The following is a 12,194-nucleotide window of genomic DNA, read 5'->3' on the forward strand; positions in this document are numbered from 1 at the left end:
TGACGTGTGCCTTCTACCTCAGCTGTGCTGCTCTCTGGATTTTGGGTCTGCCTTTAGCCCTTGCCACAGAACTTTTTTTTTGTTTGTTTTTCTGCAGCATGAGTAGTCGGATACCTTACAAGTACCTTGCCTTGACACACATGCCTGTTGTTTTTCTCTTTGAGACGCAGCTTTGAGAATGAAAAGGATCCTTAAACTCCGACCTTTATTTTCAGTGTGAGACTTTATATAAAGTGGAAACCTATTATCCACAAACTAGTTTCTGTGGCCCACGGTGGAGCATGTCACAATACAGCAGAGACCCTTGAAATACAAAAGAAAATCCTCTTAAAAGGAAAAAGCTTCTCTTGCATGTAAACTTTAAAAATCAAACACCCTAACACTGGCTTCCAGAACAATACCTTCTGTGCAGGCTTATACAATCCACCTATGGAACAAGACAAGATACATTTTTCCAAACACAGCAAAACATACATCTGTTATTCTTCATATATGTCCATTGTTCAGTGCAAGTATTATTTTCTCTGCTCCTCTGTGGAAAAGCAGTTTTACTACACCATTAACAGCAGCACCTTGAGAAATACACACAAGCGGATGATTGTCTGTATTCCTGACGTCAGGCAGCTGCTGTGCATCGGGCAGGATGAGCAGCAAGAGGAGACATCCCCTGCAGAGGCCTCTGTCCCTTTTTTTGCTACAAAGAGGAAAAGTCCATCGTTCCTAGCAGTCCTGGTCTGCTTTTTCTTCTGATTTGCAAAGGTGCCCGTAGATTTCTAAGCAGCTCCTGTATGGGTAGAAAGTAAATTTAGGCTACTGAATATTCACATAAAGTACTCTGGTTGGAGAAAGCGGGGGCAGATGTTATTTCTGAAAAACATTCTTTCTTTTCACAGTATGGAAGAAAAGTAATTAGGAAACACTTAAAAACTGGCTCAGTACGTGGTCTTGTGAGCGTGCGGACCTAGCCTAGCCCTTCCAGAGCCCTTGGCAAACAAACTAGCTTTAACAGAAGGGAATGTAATTTTTGGTGTGAGCTACGGGAGACGGCAGCTCGGAGCCGTACTTAACTCTGAGGTCCCCAGTGCAAATGTGAAACTTGATGAGGTGTCCTGACATAGGAGAAGCCTTGCACGCTATCGCTTCCAGGGACGGCAATTTGTAGATTGCCGGGAGTTAAGAGACTGCGCTGCTGCACCCAGGCTTAAATATTGGTCTGTGATTTAGACGTGTGATTTAGGACCACAAGCAGCAAAGACATGGGGTTGTTGGGATCTGGTCTGAATCGTAAATGTGGTCACTCTCGTTAATTTGTCTTGGAATGGCTGGTGACATGACAGGCTGAGAGAGAGATCTCTTCCCTTGTGCTTACCATGCTAAATTCCTACCTGAATAAAAGAAAACTATACCTATTTGTGGTAGGGGATATCCTGTGGTGCGCTTGCATGAGGAGGTTTGAGTGGAGAAGGGGAAAAAAGAATACTGAAGTAACAGTGAAGCTACAGAAAATGGTTAAGAGTGTGTACAGCTGAGATTGGAGTAACACAACAACACAACGTTTGGTGAGTAAAATAGCCCACAAACTTATGGACATTTTCTGGAGCTTTAAAAAATCCCGTGTAATAAAGAAGACCTGAGTGAAGCCAGCAGTAGAGAGACAACCAGAAGATAGTTCTCTCATTGAAGAGCGTCTGCAACAGTGTTTCCCAAACCTAAACCTCAGCTCCTTTCCACATATTCCTAAGGAAACCAGCACTTTGTTTTAAGTTGCCATGCCTGCTTCTTGGAAAGCAACCTCCCGTCCTCATGTGCAGGAATTTCCACCAAATCCTTATTTGCTGGGTGGCAAAAGGTCTGGAGTTCCCGCTGTGCTGCCCTACCAGACTCCTTGCTCGCACACCGGCCACGTGCCCAGGGACCAGGAGCAAAAGCCCGCAGTGTCCGATAGCTGTGTGACCACCAGCCTCTCTTCTCCACCATCCTCCTCCTCCCAGCCCCTCCCCAGCCCCTCCGCACCGCAGGGACGAGACACAAACGGACTTGTAGATGGAGAGCTCCTGGTGGAGGCTGGTCCTCAGCTCCTCCAGTTCCTGATTCTTGCGCTGCTGGAGCTGGACCCCGTTCTTCAGCTCCTTCAGCCTGTCTTCCAGCTCCTCAACCTGTTCCTGGGGAGTGAGAAGACAAGAGTGGATTAGCCAGGGGAGGAAGGCTGTGTCAGTGCCCGTGCTCAGCTGCTGCCCATACTCTCATGGGGGATCTGCCCATTGATGGTGTTAGTCTGGACGAAGTGCAGCCAGGCTGATGGCTGGCCAGCCACCATCTCAAAAAAACCTCTGTAAAAAAGCTTTGTTTTATTACAAAGGTGGGAGCTTGGGCTGGGATGCGATGCGTTGGGTCCTTGGGCTTCTCCTGGCTGGTTGGTTTTGTCCCCTGGACTACTTTGTGTGTATCTTGAGAAGCTGCCAGTACTGTATAAACCTATGAGTCAGGAGGAGATAAACAAGGAATTTGGGAAAAAGAAAACGTGGAGGCACATCAGGGATGCCCCAAAGTCCTGTCCTCCAAGGGAGAGCGGACCCTGAAATCCAAGACGAGCGGTGTCGCGGGCGCTGGTGTCCTGGTCCCCGGCTCAGCGGGGAGGAGAAGCGATGGAGGGGGGACGCCAGTTTCCAGAAGCTGCTCAGAGCCAGGCTGGGAGGAGGCAGCGATTACGAGCCGAGAACAGGGAGTGTTGAAACGGGGGAGATTAATAGTGGAGCCTCTTTGCCAAATGTGCTCTTGTAGATATTGAATTGCCTTGTCCCTCAGGACAAGGTGCCGGGGGGGGGGATGCCTGGCGCAGCCAGAAATAACCCTCTCGGAAGGCAGCCTGGCCCCTGGGCTGCGGGCACAGGAGGTGAGACCCTTCCTGGCAGTGGGAAGGGCAGGATCTGCCCCAGCAGGGCTGGGCTTTTAAAGAAAAGCCACCTTTATTTAAAAGTGACTTTTCCAAGCGCCTTAGCTCAGCCCCCGTGCTAGTACAAGCTGCGGGAAACGCGCGGTGCCTGCGCTCAGCAGCATCACCCAGCTCTGCCACCGGCCCGCTCAGGGAAGGAAACCCCCCGTCCCCTCTGCCTCATCCCTGCTCGCTGGGGCCATTTCCGAGGGGCAGGCCGAAAGCAAGTGAGAATATAATCAGGAGAAACCTTTTTTCTGGCAGCTCATCGGGTGAAGCCCCAGCACTTTGCCACCGCATCCCTGTAACCTCGGGTTTGCCCTACGCCCAGGGGCTGCTGCTTCGCCTGGCCCGTGCCAGGGCGGGGGATGCTTCTGACTTCAACCAGCAGGAGATATTCCACCTCCTTACCCCCCTCATCCACCCCATTCCTCCCCTTGGCCCTACGAGCAAGACCTTCAGCATCTGCATTTCACCGGCCGCAAAGAACGACTCCCGCTCTCTAACCAAGAGGGTGCGAGGGGTGCCCAGCCGGGGCGCGTACCCGGTACTGCCCGACCTCTTCATCCCGCTTCTGCTTGACGAGGACGATCTGCTCCTCCAGGCTCCGGTTCTGCAGCCGCAGCCGGCTCACCTGCCCCTGCAAGGGCCGCAGGGCTTCCTTCATCCCCTGGATCTCCCCCTGCATCTCCTGCAGCGCCTTCGCCCCCGCCTCGCGTCTCTCCAGCAGCCGCAGCAGCTGGGGCTCGTAGTGCTCCTCCAGACCCCGCCGGCTCTCTGCCACGAAGCTCTCGAACTCCATGGAGAGCCGGCGGCTCTCCTGCAGGTACAGGTTATCCTGCCGACACGGTGGTGTCTCCAGCCGTTGCCTCAAAACCTCCTTCTCCTTCTCGCAGGTCTCCTTCAGCTGGGACAGTTCGCTGGAGAGCTGCCCAGCCTGGGTCTCCAGCTCGCCCCGGTAAGCGGCGTACTGGGAGAGGTCGTGCCGCCGGCTCTCCAGCTGGTACTGGCAAGCCACGCACTCCTTCGTCACCTTGAACAGCTTCTGCTTGATCTGCCGGATCTCATCCTTCAGGTTGTCCCTCTCCAGCTCTACCTTGGCCAGCAGCCGGCAGGCCGCCTGGATCTCCTCGTGGGCATGGCGGATCTCCTGCAGTGCCGGCTCCCGGAGCTGGGCGAGCTCCGCGATCAGGCTGTCTCTCTCTTTCTCCAGCTGCTCCACGGCTTCGATGCACTCTTGGAAGTAGTCCCCCAGCTCTTCGAGGGTGAGGCACTGATGCTCTGCGCCATCCGCGTCCAGGGGACTGCCTGCTCCCTCTGCATCCATATCCAGCGGGATCCCTGCCCCCTCTGTGTCCGCTTCGGCTGGGATCCCTGCCCCATCTGTGTCCATGTACAGCGGGATCCCTGCTCCATCTGCGTCCACGTCCAGCGGGATCCCCATCCCACCTGCATCCACCTCCAGTGGGATCCCTGCCCCATCCACATCCAGTGGGATCCCTACTCCCTCTGTATCCACATCCAGCAGGATTCCTGCCACGTCCACGTCCAGCGGGATCCTGGCCCTGGCTGCGTCCTCGTCCAGCTGGGGCCCTGCCATGTTTAGCTCCAAGGAAGCATCCCCGCCGTCTGCCTGCAGCTCCTGGCAGGCATCTGGGCTGCCCCTGTGCAGGGGCGTCACCCCCACACCCACGGCTGGGTCTAACGGGCTGTGCAAAAGGTCCGGGTGCGGAGCGGTGCCCGCAGCCGCTCCCTGCGGGGCTGAGGATGCTCTGGCTTCATCCAGCTGCAGCTCTGGAGGGGGCTCGGGCTCTGCCATCAGGTCCCTGGAAAGGAAAGGACATGTGAACCAGAGCAATGAGTGTAACAGGTCCCAGCCCTTCCTCTTCGCCCGGCGAGATGCCGGTGCCCTGCAGCAGGCTGAGCTGGGGGTGCTCTCGCCACGGCCGCGTTGCCGTGACTGTCCCCATGTCACCCAGGGGCTGTGCAAACCGGGCAGGGCTGCCCTTGCACGCTCTGATGACAACTTCAACCCAAACTGTCGGTTTTGGCATGGGCCAAAACAGGGAAGAAAACCCTCTAAAAGTGACTGAGGAACCCTGAAACCGAGACCCTGAAACCGAGAGCTGCTCCGGTGCCAACGGGAACTGCCCACCGTGTCTGATCTTCCCCGGCGGCACCAGTGTGACTGGCGAGATGAGAGTGTAGCTGCTGTGCCCGTGCCAAAAATCTCGCACCTGGGGGGTCGCACACACCGTGCACTGCCGGCGTGGGCACTTCCAGTAAAACTTGCCGGGATTTTAGCAATGTGGCATAACCTCACGGCAAGGGAATGTGCTGCTAAAGCAGAGGCGGGCTCCAGGACGGCCGAGATGGAGTAAAGCACCGCACACACAGCGCCCGAGCAAGCGGCAGCTTCTGCAGCAGGAGCCTGGCGAGCTCCACTTTGCAGAGTCATCCGATCCCATCATTATCCCCAGCCCCGGTACCTGCAGCTGCCACCACAAAATACTCGCGTCTCACATTTGCCCGGCTGCTATTTGGGGTAGGATGGAGAGGACAACCCTCGGGGACGAGCTGGAGCTTTTCCTGCCGCTTCCAGGAGCCGGGGCCGGTGGGTTTGGTGGGAGGATGCTCTCACCTCCCGGCCACGTCGCTGAGCTCATGTCTAGTCATCCCCCAAGGAATGAGCGCAGGCTGGCACTCGCAGGCAGCCCTCGGCTCGCGGCAACGGCTTTAAGGAAAGAACTGATTTTCACTGATACTTTCTCTCCTAATAAGGTAGTTTTCGGCAGCGATGACACATCGCAGCCTCGGACCCAACGGCCCGTCCGCTGCAGAGGGGGCAGCGCCTGGAAAGGTGAGGAAAGGGCTCTGCTTAATTTTTCCTTGCCCTCCTCCGGTGCCAGCGCTTATTTTTCAAAGTTCTCGCCTCTGCTTTGCATCCAGCAGCGCGGGACAGGAGGACGGCCGTCCCGCCCTCGCAGCGGGGCGCGGGGGCTCGCTCCCACCCACCGCCCCTCGTCCCAGAGCCCCCCAGGTGGGCAGCACTTCTGGGTACCCCAGAGGGGCCATTCCCACCCCCCCAACACTCCTGAGGGTCCAGGGATGCCCTCAGGCTGCTAAACCTCAACTCCCCCCACCCCATCGCTGCACCCCAGGCTTTGGCAGCCCCCTCACCTGCCCCACGCCCCCCACCTCGCCAAGGCTCCCGCACCCACGGAACCCCACGGCACCCACGGAATCCCACGGCAGATGCCACCCCCTTCTCCGCTCCCCCCTGCTCGCCCCGGGAGGGCTCTTACCTTCCTCCCCCGGAGCCCAGCGCCTCCGGCTCTGCGCTGCACATGGGCTTAGCATGGGGTGGGGGGGGGTTATTAATAAACAGGGCTGGAAATCAGACTCCCCGGAGCAGCCGCTTCGCCCGGCCACCGCCTGCAGTGCCAGCTGCGGGCGGCTGCCTCCCTCCGCCCCGGAGAGGAGGAGGAGGAGGAGGAGGAGGAGGAGGAGGGCGGGGAAGGCCAAGCCGCCTGCATCCCTGGCAGAGGCAGCCGCAGGGGCCGGCTGCAGCCAGCCCGCATCCCTGGGGAGCATCCCCAGCAGCCCCCCCATCCCACTCCGGCTCTTCCCACCCGGGATTTAAAGTGGACGTTTGCTTTCTGCAGCCTCAAACCCTCCCGTCGTGCTGGGGGCTCTTTCCCAGGAGCCGCGGGGCCCCATCCCGCCGGGGTGCTGGGCAGGGTGCGGGGGACCGGGATGGGGACAGCGGGGTGCCCGGCCGGTGTCCCCTGGGGCTGCGCGGGGTTCGCCTCCAACGCGGGCGGCTGGAAGGGGAAACGCGGGAGGACGCAGCGCATGGCCGCCAAACGCTGCGGGCCTCATCCTGTGCACGGAGCGGGGTGCTCTGTGGGGCGCTGGCCGCACTCCCCTTGGTATTTATTAAAGCATATTAATGCATTAAACACCAATATCTCAGGGGGCTTTAGGCGCCCCAGGCTGGCCCTGCAAACACCCCAGTAAGGGCAGAGCGCAGCCTCCACTTCCCCTTCCACCCATAACCCCATCCCTGCCGCCTCTTTCCCCGCTGTTTTGGGGATGGAGACGGTGGCGTTTCGCTCTGCAAAGCCCGGCGGTGGCCGTGGCCGTGCTCCCGGGCCCCTGGCAGGGACGCTGCCCTCGCTGCTGCCTTCGCTGCCCACAGATGTGGTTTTCCACCTCTGCTCACCCACCATCCCCACAGCTCTGCTTTCCTGCAGTGCCCGTCCCCATCCTCCCCACCCCACGGCACCCTAAGCCAACCCTTTGGCTGTTATATTATTAGCATATACTTATATAAAATACTTATTTGAGATATATTGCCGTGTTGGCACAGGTGCAACAGCCCAGGGCGGTGGCACGGCCAGTGGGCGCTTGGCCTGGCCGCCCCCCGCGGTATCAGAGCCGACCGAGCCTACCTCTGCCAGGGCCTGATCCTGCCCGCTGCCGCCGCGGCTCAGGAAGTCGGCACTCGCCGCTCAGGAAGTCGCCAGCTTACGTGCCCCAAAATCGCCCAGCAACGCGCACCACAGCTTGCAACATCGCCCTGTGCCACCCCATCCCCGCGTCACCGACATCGTCACCGACACCTTGCCCATGCCTTGCTTGCCACTGGGCTGCCGAAATCAGGTTTAAAATAACTGCGCGTGTCCATCTCCCGGGAACAGAGCTTTAAAAGGAAAAGGGAGATTTGGGTGGGTTTTTTTTCTTTTCTTTTTTTTTTTTTTTTTTTTGATCCCGTTGCTTTTTTCAGCACGACCCACCTTTTTTTTCTCTCTTTTTTTTCCATGAAGCGCCTCTATTTGTGCTGAGACTTTTGACTCAATAGGAGAGGAATGCTGTTAATTCACATAAGTTGCGTGTATAAATATATATCTAGAGCTGAAACTGCCAAGGGGAGAAACCTGCAGGTCGCGTGGGCTGGGTCCAACAAACCCTTGTAGGGGATGGAGGGGAAGCCGGCAGCGGCGCTGCCGAGCCCGGGCTGGGCTTTATCTGATGAGCTGCCAAGGGCAGGGTGGGGATTGAAGAGGCTCAGCTGTTCTCCGCTCCGTAAGAGGATACCCCGGCCCCGGCCCCGGCGCGGGGCTGTTTTGTGGATATAACCAGGCAACGGCCGGCTCAGGTGTCAGCGACCGGACCCCGACGCGTTCGGCAGAGCCCGGCCGGCCGTGGGCACGCGCTGGGTTGGGCTGGCATGGAGAGACGCCGTCGTGTGCGAACCGGCGTGGACTTTGCTCCGGTAAACAGAGCTGGCGGGGACTTATCGGTGGCGCTGCCGGAGGGGAAAGCAAAAGGCAGGAGAGCGAGAGATGAAATGTTCCGGCTGTTGGAATAAATGGTGGCAGCTCTGGTCGCTGCCCTGCCCCGCCACCGCGGGGTCCCCGGCACGGACCCGGCGAGCGGCTGAAGGGCATCGTGGGGAGCAAGGAGCGGCTGTGGGTCACTTTGCCCCCCCTCCGGTGACCTGGTGCTGGTGCTGCCGTCCCCCTTCCCGGTGGATTTTTCCTTCCCGTCATGCGTGGCAGATCTGCCCCAAGGGCAGGGACGGAGCTGGCACCGCGGCCTCGCCACCCTGGCACCACTATCTCGGCACTGCCACCCTGGAACCGCCACGGCAGTGCCACGGCTCCGTCCCCGTGCTGTCCCCCCACAATCTTTAGGGAGAGGCTTGAGGTACCAGGGAGGCTTGCCCAACTTCGGGGCCTCCGTGGCCAGAGGCTCCAGCAGCGCCGGCGGCACCGTGGGGTGCCCAGCCTGCCCAAACCCCAGCGTCGATGGGATTTAGCAGTGGCGAACCTGGGCAATACTGCCAGCCCAGCGTCCTCCGCGTGCAGCTCACCGCGGCTCCGTTTGCCGAGGGTGCGGGGGCTCCGGCTGCGGCAGGGTGAGCGGTGCGGATCCCCCCCGTGCGCAGGAGCTGCAATCTGATCTCAGGGGGAAAGTGTGATTCATTGCCGGAGCCAGGAGCGCTTCCAGGGACAGATCCTGGTTCGGAGGGCGGCAGCACCGTGCGCCCGCTCCTGCCCTGCCCTCACAAGGTGGTCCCTTCACCCCAGGCGCCCGGATGAAGCCAAAGCGGCCGTGGCTGCGTGGGGATGGCACCCGGGGGCATTCGCCCAGGCCTGGGAGGTTGGATGCCACCGGCCCCTTGGGAACAGCCTGGCTCGCTTTGCCTCCTGCCTCAGTTTCCCCAGCTGGGGGTGGCCCCCGCCTTGGGGTCCACCACCCGCAGTGATGCAGGGGTGCCATGGAGATGCCGCTGTGGGAGCCGGCACAGGGTGAGCACCGCGGCCGAGTCCCAGGAGCTGGCACCTGTGGGCTCATCACGCACCCACCACGGAGATGCCGGACCTGTCGCAAAACTCCCGGTGCACTGTCCTGAGCAAAGAGGCTTAGGATAGATCCTGCGAGAGGGAGGCAAGGTCACCCAGCGGGGCCAAAAGAGGAGGAGGAGGAGGAAGAAGAGGAGGAGGAGGGAGAGGAGTGCAGCGTGGGCATGTGCCCAGCTGGGGCAGAGATGAAACGGGGAGCCCGAAGGTGCCGTCTGCCCCGCAGGGACCTTGGGAGCTCCACGGGAGCGGGGCCAGACCCTGCCCGCAGGCCACAGGCGCCGGCGGCTCCCGCTTATCTGGGTGCCGGGTCCCGCTCTGCCCTGCGGCGAGGGGGGACGAGGAAAGTGCCGTTCCTGCCGTAGCTGCTCCCGAGGGAGATGCCGGCCCAGCCAGGGGAGCGGAGTGGGGATGGGTGGGGGGGTCCGGCTGCAGGGACTGAGCACCGGAGCTCCTGCCAGCACGCCCGTTCCCGTGTCACACTCCTTCGGATTAGTCTTTGCTCAGCCCAGATACCAGGTTTTAAACACTTGAGATACCAGGTTTTAAACATTTGCGTCAAGGCTGCCTGTGCCGGCAGCTCCCACGGCAGCCCCTGCATGTGCGTGTGCCACCCTGTGCCATGGGCTTATGGGGGTCCCAAGCAGCGCTCGGCCACGCTCCTGCAATGCCCACCATGGCGTGTGCGTGTGCATGTGTCTGTGTGTCCGTGTGCATGTGCACGCGCGTGCACGGCTCAGCGTGCATGAACAGCCCCATAACAAGCAGCCGTTGCAACAAGTGCCCCGTGTTATTAGCAGCCCGTGCGCTTGTGCGACGGAGCTGGCAGGGGCTGATGCGGCAGGGTCAGGCCTGAAGGTGCCTGTGGGTGATGGACACCCAGTTTTGGTGACGTCCCCCTCTTCCTCCAGCTGCCTCCTGGGGCTGACGGCTGCCAGCGATGCTCGGGCCGTGCCGGGGGATTTCACGCCCCGGGTCTGGCGCTGCCGTGTACCATCAGCCCCATCAGCTCCTGCCACCAGCCCGTGGGGCACTTATGGGGCAAATCAGCCGACGTGTCCGTGACATCCCACACGGCACCCTGTGCCCAAGGCTGTGCCGACTTTCCCGCGGGCTTTCCCTTTGTATTGAATCCGGATGCTCACACAAAAGCAGGAGCTGGCTCTCGTGGCCACCCGGCCGGGACACTGCAGGCACAGGCGATGCTCCTGGGAGGCCGTGACAGAGCCGTCCCTTCCCAGCACGAGGGAGCCGGGCAGGGAGCAGCCGCTGCTATTTATTTATCACCATCTCCATGTACAACGCACCCAAGCAAGGAGCCGTTTGCCTTCGCCCTTCCAATGACATTTATGGCCCAGGCACCCTTTTATAAAACTTATTTTTAAAACGGCAAGCGCAGCGCTGATTTTAAGCATCGCAGCAATCAGTCCCCGCGTCCCAACGATCACTAGCAGGGTCACTGCTGCCCAAGCGCTGGCGGAGAGGGCTCGTCGCTGGGTTTTTCCATATCCTGGGGCGAGTGACGGGGACCAGCGGCTCCAGCTCCCGTCCCCACAGGAGGGATTTGGAGCAAGCGGCTCCTGCTCAGGGGTGCAGCAGCAGCCGTGGGGCTCAGCGGGGCCGGGGCGGCCGCGCGAGGACCTTGTCCTGGCCGCCCACGAGTGCCGATGGTGTTAATGAGTAATGAGGGAGCAGCCATCCCTGCCGCTGCCCCAGCAAGGGGAAGGAAATGGGGGCAGAGGACGGGCTGAGCACACCCGGCTGCACCCAGCTTCTGCTGTCCCGGCGTGAGGGGCAGGAGCTGCGGTGGCTGCTGAAGCGCGTGATGCCGGGGCCGGTGGCCGATGTGTTTTGGCACCCTTAGGCGCCGGTTGGGATCTCACCTCCCAGGGATCACGCACGGGGGGGCTCTTGGGGCATGTGGCAGCCCCCCGCCTCTCTGCCTCCCCTCCCGTCTGCCTCGGTCTCGCGGGAGCTGAGCTCCAGCCGGCCGCTCTCCCCGCGAGGGGCCCGGCATCCTTGTGACCATCTTGGCTGTGCAAGCGGAAAATGAGTTACCCAGCTGGGTACCCTGGCACGCTGCTGGCGCTGGAGCTCTCTGGGGAGGGGTAAAGCTTTCTGGGGCTCTGCATGCAGGGCTGGTGCTTTAGGGAGCCCCTGGAGTTGCCTTCTCTGCCAGGACCAGGACTGTAGTGGAGGGAAGGCTGAGGAAGACCTTCCTCTTCGCCTTCCTCCTCTACTTTCCTCACCCCTCTGACAAGAGCTCTCCCCGGATGGTAACAGGTACTCTCCCTCTCGCTGTGATTATTTGGACAATGCCCCATTAACTGCGCAAAAATATTTTTCAAACTGGTTCTGCTGCGATGCGAGGAGGGGCAAGATGTGAAAACCAGGATCTTTTTTTGGAGGCTAATGACTCGGAAGTTGGAGCCAGCGGCAGAAAGTCAACGCAAACGCCCTAATTGGGGATTAGCTTTGCCCCAGCGCAGTTCACCTTGACGTGGGTCAGCAGAGCCTCGGAGGGCAGCGGTGTGCTCAGCCCTCTCCCGGGAAGGAGCTGTTCCCCCCAGGATCATGGCGAGCCAGGGGGTGCCAGGAAATCACTGCCCAACAGTTTCAGCGCCCATTTAGGTCTTGAGTCTGGGTTCAGGGGGGTGAAGGGGGGGGAATGAGAGGCAGGGACACAAAAGCACAGCGAGCCCCAGCCCTTCTGCAGGCATCGCCCCAGGTTTGGTGGTGTGTCCCCGTTCCTGACCACTGAACAGCAGCAGGATGCTCGGGTTTGCACAGCCCGCGAGACACGCGGTGCCGGCGCCCGAATCCCACGGGAGACGGCACCGTGCCAGGAAGCCCATGGGGTGGACAGGCTCCTCGCTTTATAAATTCTTCTAGTC

The 12,194-nt window shown here is 60.1% G+C and overlaps 1 protein-coding gene across 5 annotated transcripts; it reads right to left on the reverse strand.

The window, feature by feature from the left end:
* Positions 1-188: 188 nt before the first annotated feature.
* Positions 189-6,419, reverse strand: SYNC (syncoilin, intermediate filament protein). Of its 5 annotated transcripts, none has more exons than XM_075522577.1 (5): positions 6,238-6,419; positions 5,574-5,666; positions 3,477-4,758; positions 2,014-2,162; positions 189-784 (listed from the first exon to the last, which is right to left on the reverse strand). In XM_075522577.1, exons 1-5 carry the CDS (start codon positions 6,279-6,281, stop codon positions 721-723), a joined length of 1,632 nt encoding a protein of 543 aa, XP_075378692.1. In that variant the 5' UTR covers positions 6,282-6,419; the 3' UTR covers positions 189-720. The 5 variants fall into 5 exon arrangements, with proteins under 5 accessions (XP_075378692.1, XP_075378691.1, XP_075378694.1 ...); XM_075522576.1 differs by having other exon boundaries at positions 5,456-5,666; positions 6,238-6,414; XM_075522579.1 differs by lacking the exon at positions 5,574-5,666 and having other exon boundaries at positions 6,238-6,418.
* Positions 6,420-12,194: the final 5,775 nt, after the last annotated feature.

This window comes from Mycteria americana, chromosome 21 (genome assembly GCF_035582795.1).
Source record: "Mycteria americana isolate JAX WOST 10 ecotype Jacksonville Zoo and Gardens chromosome 21, USCA_MyAme_1.0, whole genome shotgun sequence".
In the NCBI taxonomy this organism is placed as follows: Eukaryota; Metazoa; Chordata; class Aves; order Ciconiiformes; family Ciconiidae; genus Mycteria; species Mycteria americana.